The sequence below is a fragment of the Gouania willdenowi genome, chromosome 5, assembly GCF_900634775.1.
Source record: "Gouania willdenowi chromosome 5, fGouWil2.1, whole genome shotgun sequence".
Taxonomy (NCBI): Eukaryota; Metazoa; Chordata; class Actinopteri; order Blenniiformes; family Gobiesocidae; genus Gouania; species Gouania willdenowi.
Genome location: NC_041048.1, coordinates 40,598,493 through 40,616,157, shown reverse-complemented (window position 1 = coordinate 40,616,157; position 17,665 = coordinate 40,598,493). Strand labels below are relative to the sequence as shown.

At 38.1% G+C, this 17,665-nt stretch overlaps 1 protein-coding gene and 1 non-coding gene across 3 annotated transcripts; both read right to left on the bottom strand.

Moving 5' to 3' along the window:
- Positions 1–309: 309 nt before the first annotated feature.
- On the bottom strand, positions 310–12,744 carry LOC114463325 (casein kinase II subunit alpha). 2 transcript variants are annotated; one of them, XM_028446817.1, is made up of 13 exons: positions 12,609–12,744; positions 10,064–10,328; positions 9,869–9,980; positions 9,695–9,796; positions 7,023–7,073; positions 6,672–6,731; positions 5,807–5,890; positions 5,600–5,710; positions 3,463–3,564; positions 2,469–2,569; positions 2,246–2,394; positions 2,073–2,162; positions 310–1,378 (listed from the first exon to the last, which is right to left on the bottom strand). In XM_028446817.1, the coding sequence occupies exons 2-13, from the start codon at positions 10,162–10,164 to the stop codon at positions 1,275–1,277; spliced, it is 1,167 nt and encodes a 388-aa protein (XP_028302618.1). In that variant the 5' UTR covers positions 10,165–10,328; positions 12,609–12,744; the 3' UTR covers positions 310–1,274. The 2 variants fall into 2 exon arrangements, with proteins under 2 accessions (XP_028302618.1, XP_028302619.1); XM_028446818.1 differs by having other exon boundaries at positions 10,064–10,368; positions 12,609–12,738.
- LOC114464132 (small nucleolar RNA SNORA57) lies at positions 6,826–6,975 on the bottom strand. The gene has a single exon (XR_003674158.1). It is a non-coding gene; the product is annotated as a small nucleolar RNA SNORA57 (small nucleolar RNA).
- Positions 12,745–17,665: the final 4,921 nt, after the last annotated feature.

The following is a 17,665-nucleotide window of genomic DNA, read 5'->3' as shown; positions in this document are numbered from 1 at the left end:
GTCGTTCAAAGGAGAAATAAAATAAGGGGTAGTTGAGGCAAAAATTTGTCACAAAATTAATGAAATTTAAAAGAGAAAATCCTGCAGATAATGATATGTCACTTATTGCTTGGCTATCGTCGGCGCCTTACATACTTTATGTATGATTTATACGTTGAAAGTGGAAACTTTGGGAAATTATTGTTGAAATTGCACTTTTTCCTGTCTAAAATCTGATTTATATTTGGCCCCTACACTTAAAATGAGTTCAACACCCCTGGTCTACAATGTGCAATAACCATGCAGCAGAACAAAAAAGGCAGTCACATGTACCTGATAAATAAAACAAGTTTATTTACAAATATCTTTGATTACTACCGGTAACTGTCTATATAACAAAAATATATACAGTGAAGTAGGGACCTGAAGCCATCTAGTGTCGGTTTGATGAACACACGTTCGGGTTTATTTGCTTCACCAGGGATTTGAAAGAAAACCCGATGCATTATGTACAGCACGGTGTCCACTCGTTTGTTTTTCACGCTGGCACTAAAACAACGGAGAACGTCATTTATCCGCGGTGCTTTTCCCCGCGTGATGAATAGAACCAATAACGTAACAGAATAAAGAACTTCCACATGATGTCACATGACCAAACGCTCTTTAAACATCATCGATTCATGATGGATTATCCTCTACAACCATCATGGTAGTTCAGCAGAACAGCATCTAAAATACTTTTGTAACTAACGGAGTGAAATTTGGTTTTAGTCCTGGAGGAAGTGGACAGCAGCATGTCAGAGAAACTGTTTTTCAGAACCAGACTTCCCTTAAAAATTCAAAAAAGAAAAAACAAATTTGGGCCAAAAGAAAAAAAAAAAAAAACCAGAGGAGTGGAAATCTTTGATCCAGCCATGCAGAACATTTCCGTTAGAAACAAACGACACGCCTGTATAAAAAGAGAAATGTAGTGTAATTTAGTACGAAAGGTTCAGGCCAAGTGTTGCAGCACACGGTCGTGGTGTCTGTGCTCTTTTGAAATCAACTTCTCTTAACGACACCCACCTTTAAACTCACTGAAAACCGTGGGACAAACCTGTTTACTTTAGTTACTTTAAACACTCCATGATAAACTCATTCACACAGGGAAAAGGATGCAGCTCTGCTCGTTTCTCACTGACTTTGAGTCACCTGGGGGTCAAAGGTCAACGCAGAGCGGCTCCGTCTAACATCACCCCCCCCCCGAGCACAGGTGGGTGGGGTATCGGTTAAAATGGGAGGGACCCAGTGCTGAGTCACTGTGGAGCGCCGGCAGCTGCAGGCATGGGTGTGACGGCCGACAGCACCGGAGAACCAGTGAGAGAACCCAGAGCCAGGGACGCCGGCAAGGCTGAGATACCTGGAGAGGAAAGAACACAGCACGAGTTTTATTTACTGTTACCAAGACGACAGCGCTGTTGAGGGTAGGGGTCCCTGCCCCTGTAATTTAGCTCCCCTTTGGAGGGATGGCGTCCCCTACATTCAGTTTTCAGCAACATAGGGGGCATTTTCTGTAGTTTTTTTCCCCTTTTTTAATCGGTACCGTCTTAATAATTGTTGCACACTTGAGACACAAAAGAGACTTCCAGGTGTGCAAGGGTTGTTCTAATGCTCCCGTCTTTACCCGAGGACCCCTGCAGCCACTTAGCTGCCCCCGATGCTGCCATATGGGCCGTCTAATATAAATAGCTTCAACCAGTGTGTAGCACACATGAAACTGCTCGTCATGTTTATAACTCACAACAAATCATTATACGTGCACCAACGTCAATACTGTCGGATTGAAACGTGTTCGGGTTTAAAGAAACAACGGGTCGGACGGGTTCGGACCACGTGTGTTTGCGCTCATGCGTCCTTTTTACAACTGATTGAATAACAATTATCATTTTAATTTGTAGGGCTGATAAACTATTTAAAAAAAAAGAAAAGAAAACTAATCTTGAGCATGCTTCAGCAGGATAAACGTTCAAGTGACTGTTACAATCTATGAAAACAAAAATAATATAAATATATATATAAAACCTGTATATAAGCATGGGAACATGTGAGCTCACCAGTGATCATGTTGGTGGTGCTAACAGCTGGATTCCCACTGGGCAGGTTGGTTGATCCAGCCACACGGGACTGATCTTTCACAATGGGAACTATGGGAACAAAATGTTAACATTCTATTAACTACAAAGTCACATAAAAACCAAGATAGAAAAGCTTTAAAAGGCAGGATTACAGAAGTATGGATGATCCATGGCTTCTCGAGCAGTGAGACGAGCCTGATGGTCGTATCGCAGCAGCTTGTCCAGGAAGTCCAGAGCCTCAGGACTGACCAGATGTTGGTTCTCACTGTGGACGAATCGCTCCCACCTCTTACGAGAGTGTCTGAATAAAGCAGTAAACCCAGTTATAGTTAACCCAATAATCATCAGCACCTGTGATTACTGCATCTGCCTCACCTGCCGAGGATGTCATTAAAGCGCGGCTCCAGCTCGATGTTGTATTTATCGATGTAGTCGTAAAGATCTTCTGTTCCCAGAACCTTTGCTATTCTCACCAACTGTAGAGAAACCAACAGGATGTTCCATAAACCTTTATATATTTAAACACTGGTGAAGCTACAAACACTGGTTTGATGAGGGAAGAATCTTTGGTCGACTGTTGAATTAATCACGTGGACCAAATGAAAGAAATTTAGTTTCCAATGAAATTACATTTTTACAGAATTTAGAGTGTGTCAGGGTCGCTTTTAATTGTAATTGCATAATTGATAATGAATTACAATTATGGTGTAAATGTAATTGCAATTTTTTAAAAACTGTTTCTGTTGTAATTATATTCTAATTGAGTTTAGATAATTGACTTTGTAATTGCCCTGAAAATTCTATAAAAAGTGCATTATAATTTAACGCTAAACTGCGGAACCATGTTTTAGTTCTATGTACAGTTCTACACATATGTAGCAAACAATTGTTAAAATATGTTTCATATCAATCTTTCCCACATTTTATTATTTAAAAAAAATATGAATCTAGGGGTATACTGGCAAAGAAAAGGCTCACACGCCCACACCAAAAATATTAAAACCAATATTTTAATTTATTAGGAAGCCTAACAAGGGAATCAATAGACAGGAAAAAAATTAGATGATAGATATTTGTTTTTAGTGTATTTTACAGCTGATTTAGGACCCGTTAGCATGAGAGATGCTAACAGAAAGCTAACACAAGAGGAAGGTTAACTTTTATTAGGATATTTATTCCAGGCTCCGTAATTGTGATTACTTGTAATTTAACTTTAGTAATTGAGAAAGTTTTTTTAAATTGACTTTCTGAGGATGAAAAACAATGCCAGTAACTGTAATCGTAACTGAATTGTAATTGAACGTGGGTAATCAAAAAAGTAACTGTAACTGAAAAATGTAATTGACCACAACTATGGCGTGTGTAATACCTGGTCATAATTGTCGTGTCCATGGAAAAACGGTTCCTTTCTGAAGATCATACTTGCCAACATGCAGCCCAGGCTCCACATGTCCAGGCTGTAATCGTACATCTGCAACGTGGGAGAGAGCAAAGGTTCTCATGTAGTAGCAAATAATACAGTTAGACATTACAAACACTTTCCATAAGACCTGGAACAAGGAACCAGGATATCAGTTACCAGAAATATCCACACAAGCACACTGGGATAAATAATTGGTCACCCTGCATGCTCCAGTCTTTACATTGGAGTGTCTTTCAATATTTGTTTTCCTCACAAACCTACACCAGACTCTTTCCTCTCAAAGTGTTTGTGTCGAGTTCTAAGGATTAGACTGGAGTAGAGCTAGAGCTGTGCTGGTACCACGTAGCAGAAACACTATTACATAAAAGGTACAATGCTTCCGAATTAATAATCGTCTGATTTTGACACGTCACAGATTAATCAACATCAATGAATATGTAACCGATGTTGATCCAATGTTTCAGCTGCTCTCTGCATGTGTGTGGAGATTAATGTGTTTCATTAGTAAAGTAGGTCTAAGACAATTTACTGCAGGGATTATTCTAGTCTAAATAATTAGAAAGTATGATTAACCTCTAGTTGTGATTGGGAACAGAAAAAAAAAAAAAAACATATCTTGAAACTAAAATCATTTTGAAAAATACAGTGACATAAATTATTGGTCATATCACCAAACACTAGTGTAGAGAAAAACGCTTCATAGCACCCAAATAACTACTTGTATCAAAATTTGGATTAACTACGTGTTTAATAAACATTGCAGTTTATCTATAGCCAATTCTGATCAATAGAATGTGACACATTCTGCACTATTACACTGTTTTTACCATCTTTATGTATGGTCTGTGCATTTCATGTAAACATTAACAAAAAATTCACCATAAAATGTAGCCAATTCAAAACTGATTTTTTTTTTTTTTTAAATTTTGTGCCGCCCTGTTTTGGCAGTTGATGACGCCACCCAGTGGTTGCTATGTGTTGTTCTTCATGTACAGTTTTGTTTTTAGTCTTTAGGTTTACCATATTTACCCAGGGTACACTGCACATACAAGCTAGTGAAAAAAAGAATTATTTGTGTTCCCTAAAAAAGTTTTGGCACAAATTGTTCAAGAGTATTTCTGTAGTGTGATATATTGTTTCAGTTAAAGTGTTGTGGAAACGTATATCCGTTAGCATGCCTATAGGCTTTTTCATTATAAGTTATTATTAAAATTGTGAACTTTTGAATGTGTCTGATGGTTAGCAATAGCATCTAATTATACTTGTCTATGATAGTTGTTCATTTTCTATAAGCATTAATCCTCACTCTCTTCGTGTGTGTGTGTGTGTGTGTGTGTGTGTGTGCGCGTGTAGTATTAAAATTTCTTTGAATGGAAGACAATAACAAAGATCAACCCAGCATAAAAATGTATCATTTAAAGGCACACAAACTTTTGGCCACTAGACCTTGCCTCGGCCATGTCCTGGAGTCAAACAGGCGAAAAAAATAGTAGCAAAAGCCTTTTAGCCCTATGAGTATATCAGAGCCTGTGGTCATATAAACTGCCATAAAGTGCAACATTCTCCACGTCACATGACCTATCCAAAGACGGTCCGTCTTCTCCAAACTTACATGGTCGGTATTTGAAGAGGGAAGCCCCACTCGGAGCATTGATACTGTCAGCGCTGTATATTGGTCAAAGGAATCATTCAAAATAACTCATATGGGTCAACTCTTTAGGTCAAAAAGTATGAAGTGTGCCTTTAAGGATTTGTTAACTATCTGCAAAACATGACAGAGACATCTAGCGAGAGCAGAATATACTTAGTTTTGTATAAATCACATGCTCACTTTGTATTTTCTAACTTTATTCTACATTTATTTTTCTCTGCATGAGATAATCAGGGTTTTTTTTTTGAATAGGAGAGGATTTGCACTTCAAGTATCATTATATTATTTTTCCTCTTATTCTTAATATTAGATCTATCATTTAAATACAAATGCTGCTGCCGTCGTTTGTTGACATCTAGTGCTAAATGAAGCCAATTAAATGATGCAACAGTGAAGTAATTTGTTTAAAGCACTTGGAGGAGGCACGGGTACCTGGTAATCCACTAGCAGCTCGGGTCCTTTAAAGTAGCGCGAGGCCACTCTGACGTTGTACTCTTGTCCTGGGTGGTAAAACTCAGCCAGACCCCAGTCGATAAGTCGCAGCTGCAGAAAAAAAAAAAAATCAAAACAATCAGCATCTACAGGCATGAGAATGAAGAAAGAATTCAGACGATCCACCAAAATGTGCTTTTCTCTCACCTTGCGATGCTCGTGATCAATCATGACATTATGTGGTTTCACGTCTCTGTGCATGATTCCCATGCTGTGGCAGTAATCCAAAGCCTGTTGACAAAGGAATATCATCATAAACACAGCAGAATTCTTCTTTTCCTCAGCTACAAAAACTTACAGAACAATACAAGAAACAACAAAACATTACACAAAAGACAACTAAAATAATCAAAACTACTCAAAAACACAACTTCAGAGGTCGACAAAATAATTGAAAAATATGCAAAACACATAATTACAATATTTACGCAAAACAGATGACACAAAAAACAAGATAAAATTAGAAATAATGTATAAAACTACCAAAAAACACAAAACATTACACATGAGAAATACACAAAAACTACCACAAAAAAGACGACTCCAAATAAATACACAAAACGTTAAAAACACACATGACTCCAAAAACACACAAGATGTCTTGAAAATAACAGACAATGATTATGCAATACAGCAACAGAAATACACAGAATTAATTTAAAAACACCACACAAAATGAAAAATAACCAGTAAACATACAATATACAAAATCACAAAAAAGAACACAAATGACTTTAAAAACACATATATTATAGAAACACAAAAATAGCCTTCAAAAAACGCACTACAAAAATACACAAATATATACAAAATGGCTCCAACAAACACACAAAGCCTTAATTCTCTCCTGTGTTTCAGATCAGTCATTAATCTAAATGCTGACTTTGATAAATGAAGTGACTCTTGGATCAAACAATAATTTTTTTTGGCCTTGCTGCGATAAAAGTAACCATTCTCTGACTTAACTGAAAGACACAAAACTATGGAACAATAACAGAACGTAGAATCTCACCTTAAGGATTTCATACATGTAGAACCGGATATCGTAGTCTGTGAGCGTCTGGTACAGTTGCTAAAGATAAATAAAGACCAATTTAATCAACATGTCATTTATTTGGTAATAATTATGCAAACATACTAAATTAAGCATCATATTAAAGCAAAGTCACTGTTCCAGCGATTGAGGATAGAACCAGAAAACAATCAACTTTCTGGCACCGAAGACACAGCACTGGACTTTTTTTTTTTTTTTTTTTATTCCTCCATCACATACACACACGTTCACAGGAAAACAACGAGCATGCCAAGAAAGGAGGGTTCATTTCACACATCAAGATAATGAATTTAAAAGCTGAGCTCTTACTTTGAAATCTGTGTTGTTCACATGTTCAAAGACCAAAGCTGGGGTACGGGACTGAAAAACAAAAACACTAGTGAGTAGGGATGTAACGATTAATCGTAAGGCAGTTAAAAATCGATTCATAGGTACCACGGTTCACATCGATGCTCTGAAAATTGAATCGCAGTACTTTTTAACCAGCAGAGGGCGCTATATATTAATCCTTCCAGAAGCGGACGTGACGGGCGGAAATCTGCTACTATTTTCTTTCTGGCCGCCATTTACTGTTAAACATGCTCATAAATGATTCTTTACTCCTTTAGCACCGAAAGAATATCTGTAATATTACGTGAATATCTGTAAAAGTCAGGTTTTTCTATTAACTCTGTCTGCTAGCATAGCTTCTCTTCTTCACTGGTGGAATAACTGCATGCCAACCGACCACTGGGTTACCAGCGCCCTCTGCTGGTCTAAACAAATATCTGACGTAAATACAGTAAAATGACTGTTTTTTTTTTTTGTTTTATTTTTAAAAGTCCAATTGTTAAGGCACAAAATACATTTTCAGTTGCACTTTTAAAAAGAAAAAGAACTATTACGCAGTTTTGAATTGTTTATTATAGAACCAGAATTTAAATTAATAGGCTTCTTCACTTGTATTATTCCTTTATTTATTTCATTCAAGATTTATTTTTAGTTAAATTGCATCATTTTGAATAGTTTATCAAGGGATTCTTTTGACAATGAAAAATAAAAGTAAAATAGTATAGTATTTTCCCCCAAAAAATAAAGGAATATTTTTCAGTCATTTGTCAACATTCCCATTTTGTAAAATAAATCGTGAGAAAATCGTATCGTGAACCCAGAATCGTGAATCGAATCGTATCGGGAGTTGAGTGAATCGTTTCATCCCTACTAGTGAGTTAACACACTGACTAATTCTACCACCAAACACCATGAACTCAGACTTTTCTAATGTAACAATGATGCAGACTTCATCTAAGCACCAACCCACAGACTGGAAGAAACAGTTGTTCTACCAAGGAACAGATATGGATGATTTTTTGAAGTCTCAGTGTCCAACATCTGTTTAGATACAGTTTAGGAACACATGATGGACGGCGAGAAACTCCAGTATAGACTACTCTTCACTTTCAGAACGTGTATTCCATTTTTTCCAAGTTTTCTGCGATCATGGAAAACTGGATTCACTATTGGAGCTATGAAAGGTTTACCACACAAGTGTTTCAGGCCCCAATTACACGACAACATTTTGCTTCTTTTTTGATTTTTTTAGATAGTGGTGTGGTTCTGCAATGGACCAAAGTAAGTGCATGCGCAGAGACACAAGTAGAGTTATTTATGCATTTTTAACATCATTTATTCATGTACCAGACAACCTCCATTCACCTCCTCAGCAAATATTTGTGCCTTTTTCTCTCACACTAATCCAAACACATCACCTGACCATTCATTTAGCGTGCAGCGTCTGAGCCCAACCAGAGTCTGTGTTAAAAAGATATCAATTAAGACCGACCCCAGGTTTGGGCAAATATTTAAAGCTCAAAGTAGGGGTGCAGCACTGGGATTGTGGTCAGAATCTGGTGCAGGCGTGAAACACGCCTCCACTGATCCAAGTGATGGTGAAGTAAATCAACACTTTGTTAGAGAAGTTCAGTTAAATTGTAAAAAGTGACGCACACCAACAGTGTTCCTCACTAAGGCAGTGCATCCTTAGTGCAGGGGATGTGAGCACATATCGTAAATGAACACAGGAAATAACAGTTTTGTTCTGTGTTTTGGGTTTTGTTGTCATTTTATAAATATTTTCCTCTCATTCCGAGTGTTTCTGCGTTTTTTTTGTCGTCATTCTGTGTGTTTCTGGAATTATTTACATTTTTTTTTTTGGATTTTCGTTTAGTTTTTTTGTGCGAATATGATCCCCGGGCAGCCAATTGCTTATGTCTACCTTATTCTGTTACCAAGCATTCACTGTACACAGTTAGCAAAGATGCAGCTCTTATTGTGCACAATTTCTTTAAAAAAAATTTGGAGTTTGACAGAAACGTCCCGGTTAGAAGTGGATTCACGTTCTTGAGTCGAGCATAAATAATGCTACTGCGTCACAGGTAGTTATCTGCATTGACACAAACCCCTACACTGTAACCTAGTGGTTCTCAAACCAGAGAGGCTGCAAGTATGAGGAAGTAAAAATCAAGATTTTAATAGAATCGGTTGAATGTATCCTTAAACCCTTATTCAGTGAACATGCCCATGACACAGGAAGTGTCTGTTCCCTGTTTACATGAAGACGGAAGCATTTTCAAAAACATTTTGTCCGTTTTCAAGCACCAAAACGTTGTTGTTGTGGAAACGGACAGACAAACGCAACAAAAGTTTTGCGTTTTCACTTGAAAAGGTTGTCGTGTAAACGAGGCCTCATTCCAGATACAAACTACACTTGGTTTTTCCACATGAGATCCTACTACATTTCACTGAGCTAGTGATAAATACTCACTGTAACATATTTTCCAATGCCAAGTGAAATGGAAAACCTGGCACATGTGGTAGGACCTTCATGCTATTGGTGCAAAATCCCATTTTTGTGTTTAACTTTTCATAAAAGCATCAATAATTACAACAAAAACCGCAAACAAACAATACACACAAATAAGAAACAATCTTTGTGAACTTACAACAGGGTCTTTGACTATATCGATGAGGGAGATTATGTTGGGACCTCCTCGTAGGTTTTCCAAAATCTTGATTTCGCGCTTGATTTTCTTTTTCTTAACAGGCTGAGATCAAAAGAATAACAAAGTGTCCAACACTCGTCTCATGTCTGAACTTCTCCTTGGGTAGAAACTCACCTTAAGTATCTTCACTACCACTTTCTCATTATTGGTGATGTTAATCGCTTCAAAGACTTCGCTGTATTTCCCTCGTCCGAGCTTCCTCACCAACTGAAAGTCATCCTGGTTTCTACACAAGGAAACAAACAAAATAATTAATTATTTTTAGAAGAATAGCCAAGAATGAAAGCCTTTAATTTCCAGAATCGTTACCCCCATTCCACGACGTGGGACTCATAGTCCCAGTACTCCCTCGGCCGGTGAGTGTTGACCTCAGTGTACACTCGGGCCCGGCTCGGCACGGGTCCTGACATGTCCGACAGCTTGGCTGAGTTGGTGACGCGATCGCGCTACAGCGAAGATCAGGAGCCCCAAATAAAAAAGTGTGAGAGGGGGAGAGGAGAAGGGGAAGTTGAATGGGTGGGGAACAAATCCCACAAGGGAAAGGGGGTTAGGGGAGGGGGCCGCAGAAGGAGAGCTGCAAGTCCAAGAGAAGAAGACGTCAGAACTGATGGAACCTGTGACCACACATTACAATTACTACGTATGTTAGGGAATCACAGAAATGGGACAAAAAAATGTATTTTGCATTCCTAATAATCAATCTGACCTGTTTTTTTCTCTCTTTATTTAAAATAAAGTCAAAACATGACACTAGAAAGCCTCACATGCATGTTGTGGAACAATTTAATTTGATACTTTTCAATGGAAAACAGGTGCTTGAATGTCTAGAAAGTGCAGCAAATTCTGTTCAATCTTGTTTGTTACGGTTTGACTGGGGATCATGTTTTCCTGTGACTGCATGTGAATGCAAAGCTTCATCTGAAGTGTGTTTTTATTGTGTTGGTTCAGATTATTATGACTGCATTCAAATGAGAAAAGGCTCTGGTACAAAGACACCTTTAGCTCATGGTGTATTAGCTGAAGTGGTGATCAGTTTACCTGGTGACACAGTGGCTGAAGGTTAGCTAGGCTAACAAATATGTTAAGCTATCGCGACGTTATCAGGCATGATTTGAGCGTAACATCTCATTTTTGTAAAACTTCTCCCCACCATAAACAGTTCCCCCAATTTTTCACAATGATTTTTCAAAACTTTTTCAAAATATTTTACCAAATTTCCATGCCGGTGTCATGTACTGAGTGCGCACTGCGCATCGTACTGAGATTGTGTTAATTAATTAAAATTAATTTTTGCAAAAAAAAATCCTTTTTGTTTTCAAAGTGAACGAACACATGTTTTATTTGTTGTTAATTCAAAGTTAACCCTAGTATTTATCATGTTTGCTATGATTCCTGGAAGTTTAATAGCCAATAAAACCATTTAAACAGGGAAAGATGATGAAACTGAACCAAAATGTATCTGCATTCCTTGAGAAATCACACATTTAAATATAATTTATCAAACAGTGCATTCCAGTCCTGTTTAACATTGAAATAAATGATTGTGTGTTTTGTTCACAAGAAGTGAAAGTGTAACCCACTTAGAAATTACTACAGACAAATAATTACAATTTTGTATACAACTTTAAACGTTCATTTTAATAAGGAAAGTGTCTATTGATACAAAAACCCACTATGGATACATAAGCCTAATGTGCCTGTGTTTCACCGTGCCAGGATGACCGAGTGGTCTAAGGAGCCTGACTCAAGAATTCTTCCTTTCACTGCCGTGGGTTTGAATCCCACTTTTGTCATATATATTTTTCATTTTAACATATTCAAAATGGCAAATTATATACAACATTTTAAGGTATTTCCTGGGTTAGGGCTAAAATAAAAGGGTTAGTGGGGTAGCTAAATATAAATATGAGCTAAAATACAACTGACGGAACATTAAGTCACGTGGTGCATCAATCACGTCACCTAAACTGACCAATGAGGGGCGGTGCGTATCAATAGCCACGGCCAATAAATTATATCTCATTGTGATACTAAAAAGGTGTCATTTTAGTCACTCATTTAATCTAATGGAAAACAGCAAAACCATTTGCTCTTATCAATCAGTTTAAATTAAACAAGTTTAATAAAAATAAAATACCTCTGCATCTGTTCATAGCTGCATATTATACTAATACTTAATGAAATTCTTGCTAGTCTACAAGTTGATTTTATTGTTTACAAAGATAACCCCACAATGTTTACACACCTATGTCTTATTTTAATTTACATTTTTAAATCCTCTGTAGCATGCTAGCCATGTTAGCATGCTCAACTTCTCACTTACAGCTTCATTTTAACACACATTAGCAGATTTTTATGATAAGCACAAATTTACCTGCCCTAGTTTCACTCAATCAAGTGATGCTAATCGGAGTTATGTGTGCTGAGACATGCGGAGGTGTGTAATATTAGTTACTGTAATATTAATGTAATCAGCAGCTTATGATCGGCACACATTGGACTGAATGACCGGCCTTTACCACGGAGCGTTGTTCACATACAGACAGTGCAGTTTGAATGAAACCATGTCGGTGTGTCAGTAATAATCAACTTCCTTCACATTATCTGACTTCCAGACTGCTGCTAAATTCCAAACCACTTTCATTTCAACGGGATTCTGTCAATAATCTGATAAAAGCGCAGACATATTGAAAGAAAAGAGGAATTACTTTAAATATTCAACTCGATCAGTTTCCCTATTGAATTCAAACTGTTGGGAAGTTGGTGCTAGCATGCTAACAATAGCAGCGCTAATTTGATACCATGAAACACGCTGAAATGTAAAGAATGTTTAAAAAAATGTTCAAATTATTACCCCTTGATGATTAAAGGCTTCTCTTGGTTGTCGTTTGGCTGTCCGGCAGCTCTCTGCTCCTGTTATGCCGGCGAGTCTGCAGCAGGGAGGGATTTCTGCTGTATCAGAGACAATATGGCCGCCCTCTGCCCCTGCCTCCACTGCACGGGGACGGAAGCCTTCGAGGGACAAACAGCAGAGACCGCCGCAAACGATAGTCCTAATAAAATGTCTAAAGGAGAGTTTTTATTCCTATTTTCTTATTAAACGGTGACGAGATTCCAGTGTTTAATGAGACTGGAGTGAGAAAAAGGATTTAATGGATGTAAAGGTGGACATTATATCAACAGGGGGCGGTAATGTAACAAGATAGATGGTGAGAAGTGTATAACCGGACGCATGTGTGTGTGTATTAATATATGTAAAATTCTGTACATAACCTCGACTTTATACAACATTTATAACTTAATTGTAAATTAAGTTTTATATATATTAATATATGTAAAATTCTGTACATAACCTCGACTTTATACAACATTTATAACTTAATTGTAAATTAAGTTTTATATATATTAATATATGTAAAATTCTGTACATAACCTCGACTTTATACAACATTTATAACTTAATTGTAAATTAAGTTACTAGTACATGGAAATAAATTAAATCTCTTACCTTTTATGAACACCTGGATAATTTAGCACTCATAAATAGATTATAGATAACATTTGTAAATAAAATGTTTAGATTTGACGGAGAGTTCTTGAATGCTTGAATCTCATGATTTTTCGGCTTGCAAAGAACGCACTACATCCACCATGAGTCATTCTTTACGCCAACAACTTTGAAAAATATTTTCATATATGGCCAATGGTTGTTGTTTTGTGTATTTTTATGTTGTGACATCATCTTCTAAGGTGTTAAAGGTAACAAGCTCATTTTAAAATGTAAGGAGTAGAAAGTACAGATATTTGTTTAAAAAAGTAAGGAGTAAAAGCAAAAAGTTGCCAAAAAAATAAATACTCAAGTAAAATACAGTTACTAGAAAAACTACTTAAGTACAGTCATAAAGTATTTGTAATTCATTACTTGTCACCTCTGGTTATATGTCTTTATTCTTAAATTGAAGAGTCTGTGCTAAATATTGCGATGTTTAATATTTGCCTGACTGGTTTGTATATAGGCCTATTAATGCACCTCATAGGCCTATTGCATATAGTCTTTTCTTTATCTGTGAATTTATTACCACTAGTGTAGTGCCTGTAGGAAGTATGTCTTGCTATAGAAAAGTGGGAGGTTAATAGCTTTTTTTTCAGAATCAGAATCAGAATCAGAATCAGAAATGTTTTATTTGCCATGTACAGTTTTGAGGACAGTACAAGGAATTTGACTTGGTGGTTGGTGCACAAAACAAGCAACAAAAAGAAATAAAAGAAATAAAAACAACACAACAAAGAACAACCCAGCAACAATAATAATAATAATAATGATAAATATAAAGGATGAGGGATAAATAAAGGATAGATAGAGAATAAAGGATAAATAGGATAAATATAAATATATATATATACAGTGCAGCAGGTATCAAGCTGGTGGAGGTGGTGATCGGGTGGGGGGGGGGGGGGGGGTTCAGTGGGTGACTTGGGGTGTGTTCATGTGGATGGTGGCAGAGGGAAAGAAGCTGTTTTTGTGTCTGGAGGTTCTGGTCCTGATGGACCGAAACCTCCTACCAGAAGGGAGAGATTGAAACAGTTTATGACCGGGGTGGGAGGGGTCGGCCACAATCTTTCCTGCACGCCTCAAAATCCTGGAGGCGTACAGGTCCTGGAGGGAGGGCAGATTGCAGCCGATGACCTTCTCTGCAGAGTGGATGATACGCTGCAGTCTGGCCTTGTCCTTGGCCGTAGCTGCAGCGTACCAGATGGTGATGGAGGAGCAGAGGATGGACTGGATGATGGAGCTGTAGAAGTTCACCATCATCTTTGTTGGCAGACTGAACTTCTTCAGCTGCCGCAGAAAGTACATCCTCTGCTGAGCTTTTTTGATAAGGGAGCTGATGTTCAGCTCCCACTTGAGGTCCTGAGTGATGATGGTCCCCAGGAAGCAGAAGTACTCTACAGAGCTCACTGTAGAGTCTCCCAGGGTGAGGGGGGTGAGGGGGGCTGGGTTCTTCCTGAAGTCTGCTATCATCTCCACTGTCTTTAAAGCATTGAGCTCCAGGTTGTTCTGGCTGCACCAGGACACCAGCCGGTCTGTCTCCCACCTGTAGTCGGACTCGTCTCCATCAGCGATGAGACCGATGATGGTCGTGTCGTCTGCAAACTTCAGGAGTTTGACCGACTGGTGAGAGGAGGTGCAGCTGTTGGTGTACAGGGAGAAGAGCAGAGGAGAAAGAACACAGCCCTGAGGAGATCCAGTGCTGATGGTCCGGGGAGCAGAGATGGTTTTTCCCAGCTTCACGTGCTGCTTCCTGTCAGACAGGAAGTCTGTGATCCACCTGCAGGTGGAGTCTGGCACGTTCAGCTGGGAAAGCTTGTCCTGAAGGAGAGCTGGGATTATTGTATTAAAAGCAGAGCTGAAGTCCACAAACAGGATCCTGGCGTAGGAGCCTGGGGAGTCCAGGTGCTGGAGGATGAAGTGGAGAGCCAGGTTTACAGCATCGTCTACGGACCTGTTGGATCTATAGGCAAACTGCAGGGGGTCCAGGTGGGGGTCGGTGATGTCCTTGATGTGGGAGAGCATGAGGCGTTCAAAGGACTTCATGACCACAGATGTCAGAGCGATGGGTCTGTAGTCAATAAGTCCTGTGATCCTCAGCTTTTTAGGGACAGGAACGATGGTGGAGGCCTTAAAACAGGCTGGTACGGTGCATGTCTCCAGTGAGGTGTTAAAAATGTCTGTGAACACTGGAGACAGCTGATCAGCACAGTGCTTCAAGGTAGAGGGAGAGACAGAGTCCGGTCCAAGGATGGTTTACATGGGAGCTTTAATATAAAAGTTAAATCCTCTTTAAACTGACATTGTAAACACTCAATTTCTAATGCAAGTTTAATTCTGAATGTAATATACACACGCACGTAATAATAATAATAACAATAATAATAATAACTAAACAGTACATGATAAAATCACAACAGAGTATAAAACCACAATAAAATTTAAGCTAAAACAGCATAAACACAACAGTAAAAGTGAAGCTATTAGAGCCACTTTAGTGGTTTTTAAAAGCACTTTTTTAATTTATTTTTATTTAACCTTTATTTAACCAGGAAAAAAAATCCCGTTGAGATTAAAAACCTCTTTTTCAAGGGAGTCCTGGCCAAGAGGCAGCAAAGTTACAACACTGAACAGAAATACATTTACATTAAATGAAAATGACAGGATAACATAAGAATCAAATAAAACAATTACAGACAACTGAGGCAGTCTCAAATTCTCTCAGTTTCATTTTAAAAGCATTCAAGGATAACAATTCAGTCAACTTCCAGTCTCTTTGCAGTGTGTTCCAAGCACAAGGAGCTGCATGTGCTGCACTTTGTGCAGTCACTCCTGTACTTATCCTGACTTACCATGACTACCTGTCAACATTGAGCTGTTGTGCAAATCTGCATTTAAGACAACTTTATGAAATAATTCATGAATGGTATCACTGCAGTCCAAACAAATCCGACGTTGCACACCCTTTGAACCAAGCAGCAGCCATGTTGAAAGTCTCAGCTCAGTCTGAGCCTGATTCACAAAGATATTTGAGGAACACAGACAGACAGACAGACAGACAGATTCCTTGCTTCGTAGATAGATTGTTGGAATCATTCACTGTATTCTTTAATATCTTACTGATTTTTAGTTAATCAGTTTTCCTATTCTGTTTAGTATCTGTTTGCCTAGTATAAACAAACAAGGAAGCAATATGATAAAATTGCATAATTAAGAAATTATTGCAAGTGTACATAGATCACATATATTATTTTGAACATCTTTGATTGTGTTCTCTGTTGGGGTTTCCTTGTACACCAATAGTTTTTTGTTCTTTTTTGTTTTTCCTTCTCGTCCCTGCTCGATACAAAAAAATTTACTAATATTGTTCAAAAAATATTCTTAGTTTCTTGAAGTCAAATGATGACCCTCTGCAGTGTCTCGCAACCCCAAATAAGGTCCTGACCCCAAGATTGAGAACCTCTGGTCTAGAGGATAGTTTTCTGTTTTAAAGCTCTGAATTCACAATCCAGGAGAACGGAGAAAGTAAAGGTTCTGCTAATCTTACAGGTTATTGTTTCTCTCCGGTTCCCACGGCATAATGTTTATAGAGAACACCTCACATTCCAAAAACCACAACCTTTTAATGACTCAGCCATGTGTGACCTGAAACCCAATCCAGTTTTTGGGAATAAAACCTGCACTAAAGGATGTCTTTAATTCATTTATGGAATGAGCACAAGTTGAGCAGAAATGTAACTCACATGTTTGTGATATATCCATGGCTATAAGATGGGAAGAACAAATGCAGCCATTGATGAGTGAGGAAGTGCCTAAGGAGAAGTTTTACCTCAAAGATTAGACTCTAACGTGGTTTGGCTGTGTTTGACCTGTACACTATCAATGTGGGGTCTTTTCTGGACTTTGGCCAGACGTGGGGCTCTTCCCCATAAACTGTTCACATGCTTCAGGAATGTAGGAGGGCAACATAGCATTGTGGCGTGAAAGGACACCTCTCTTTGTCCACAGCGCAGGAGAGAAGAGGTAACTCATCTTTTTCGTTTTCACTACATGGTTGATCTCCTCGTTGTTAACTTAAATCTCCTTCAGAGAAAGGATGGACCACAGCTTCATGTCAGAACTGTAGTTAGCTACAGGAAGTTGAAAATCCAATTTTCACTAACGTCAGAACAGGAAACAGAAGCTGAAGTAATCTCTGCTAATTATTGCATATGATGTTGAGATGGTAAAGAGTAAAAAATCAAAATCAGAAATGTTTTATTTGCCAAGTACAGTTTTAAGACAGCACAAGGAATTTGACTTGGTAGTTGGTGCACGGAACAAAAAACAAAGAAACAAGCCAGCAACAACAATAATAATAA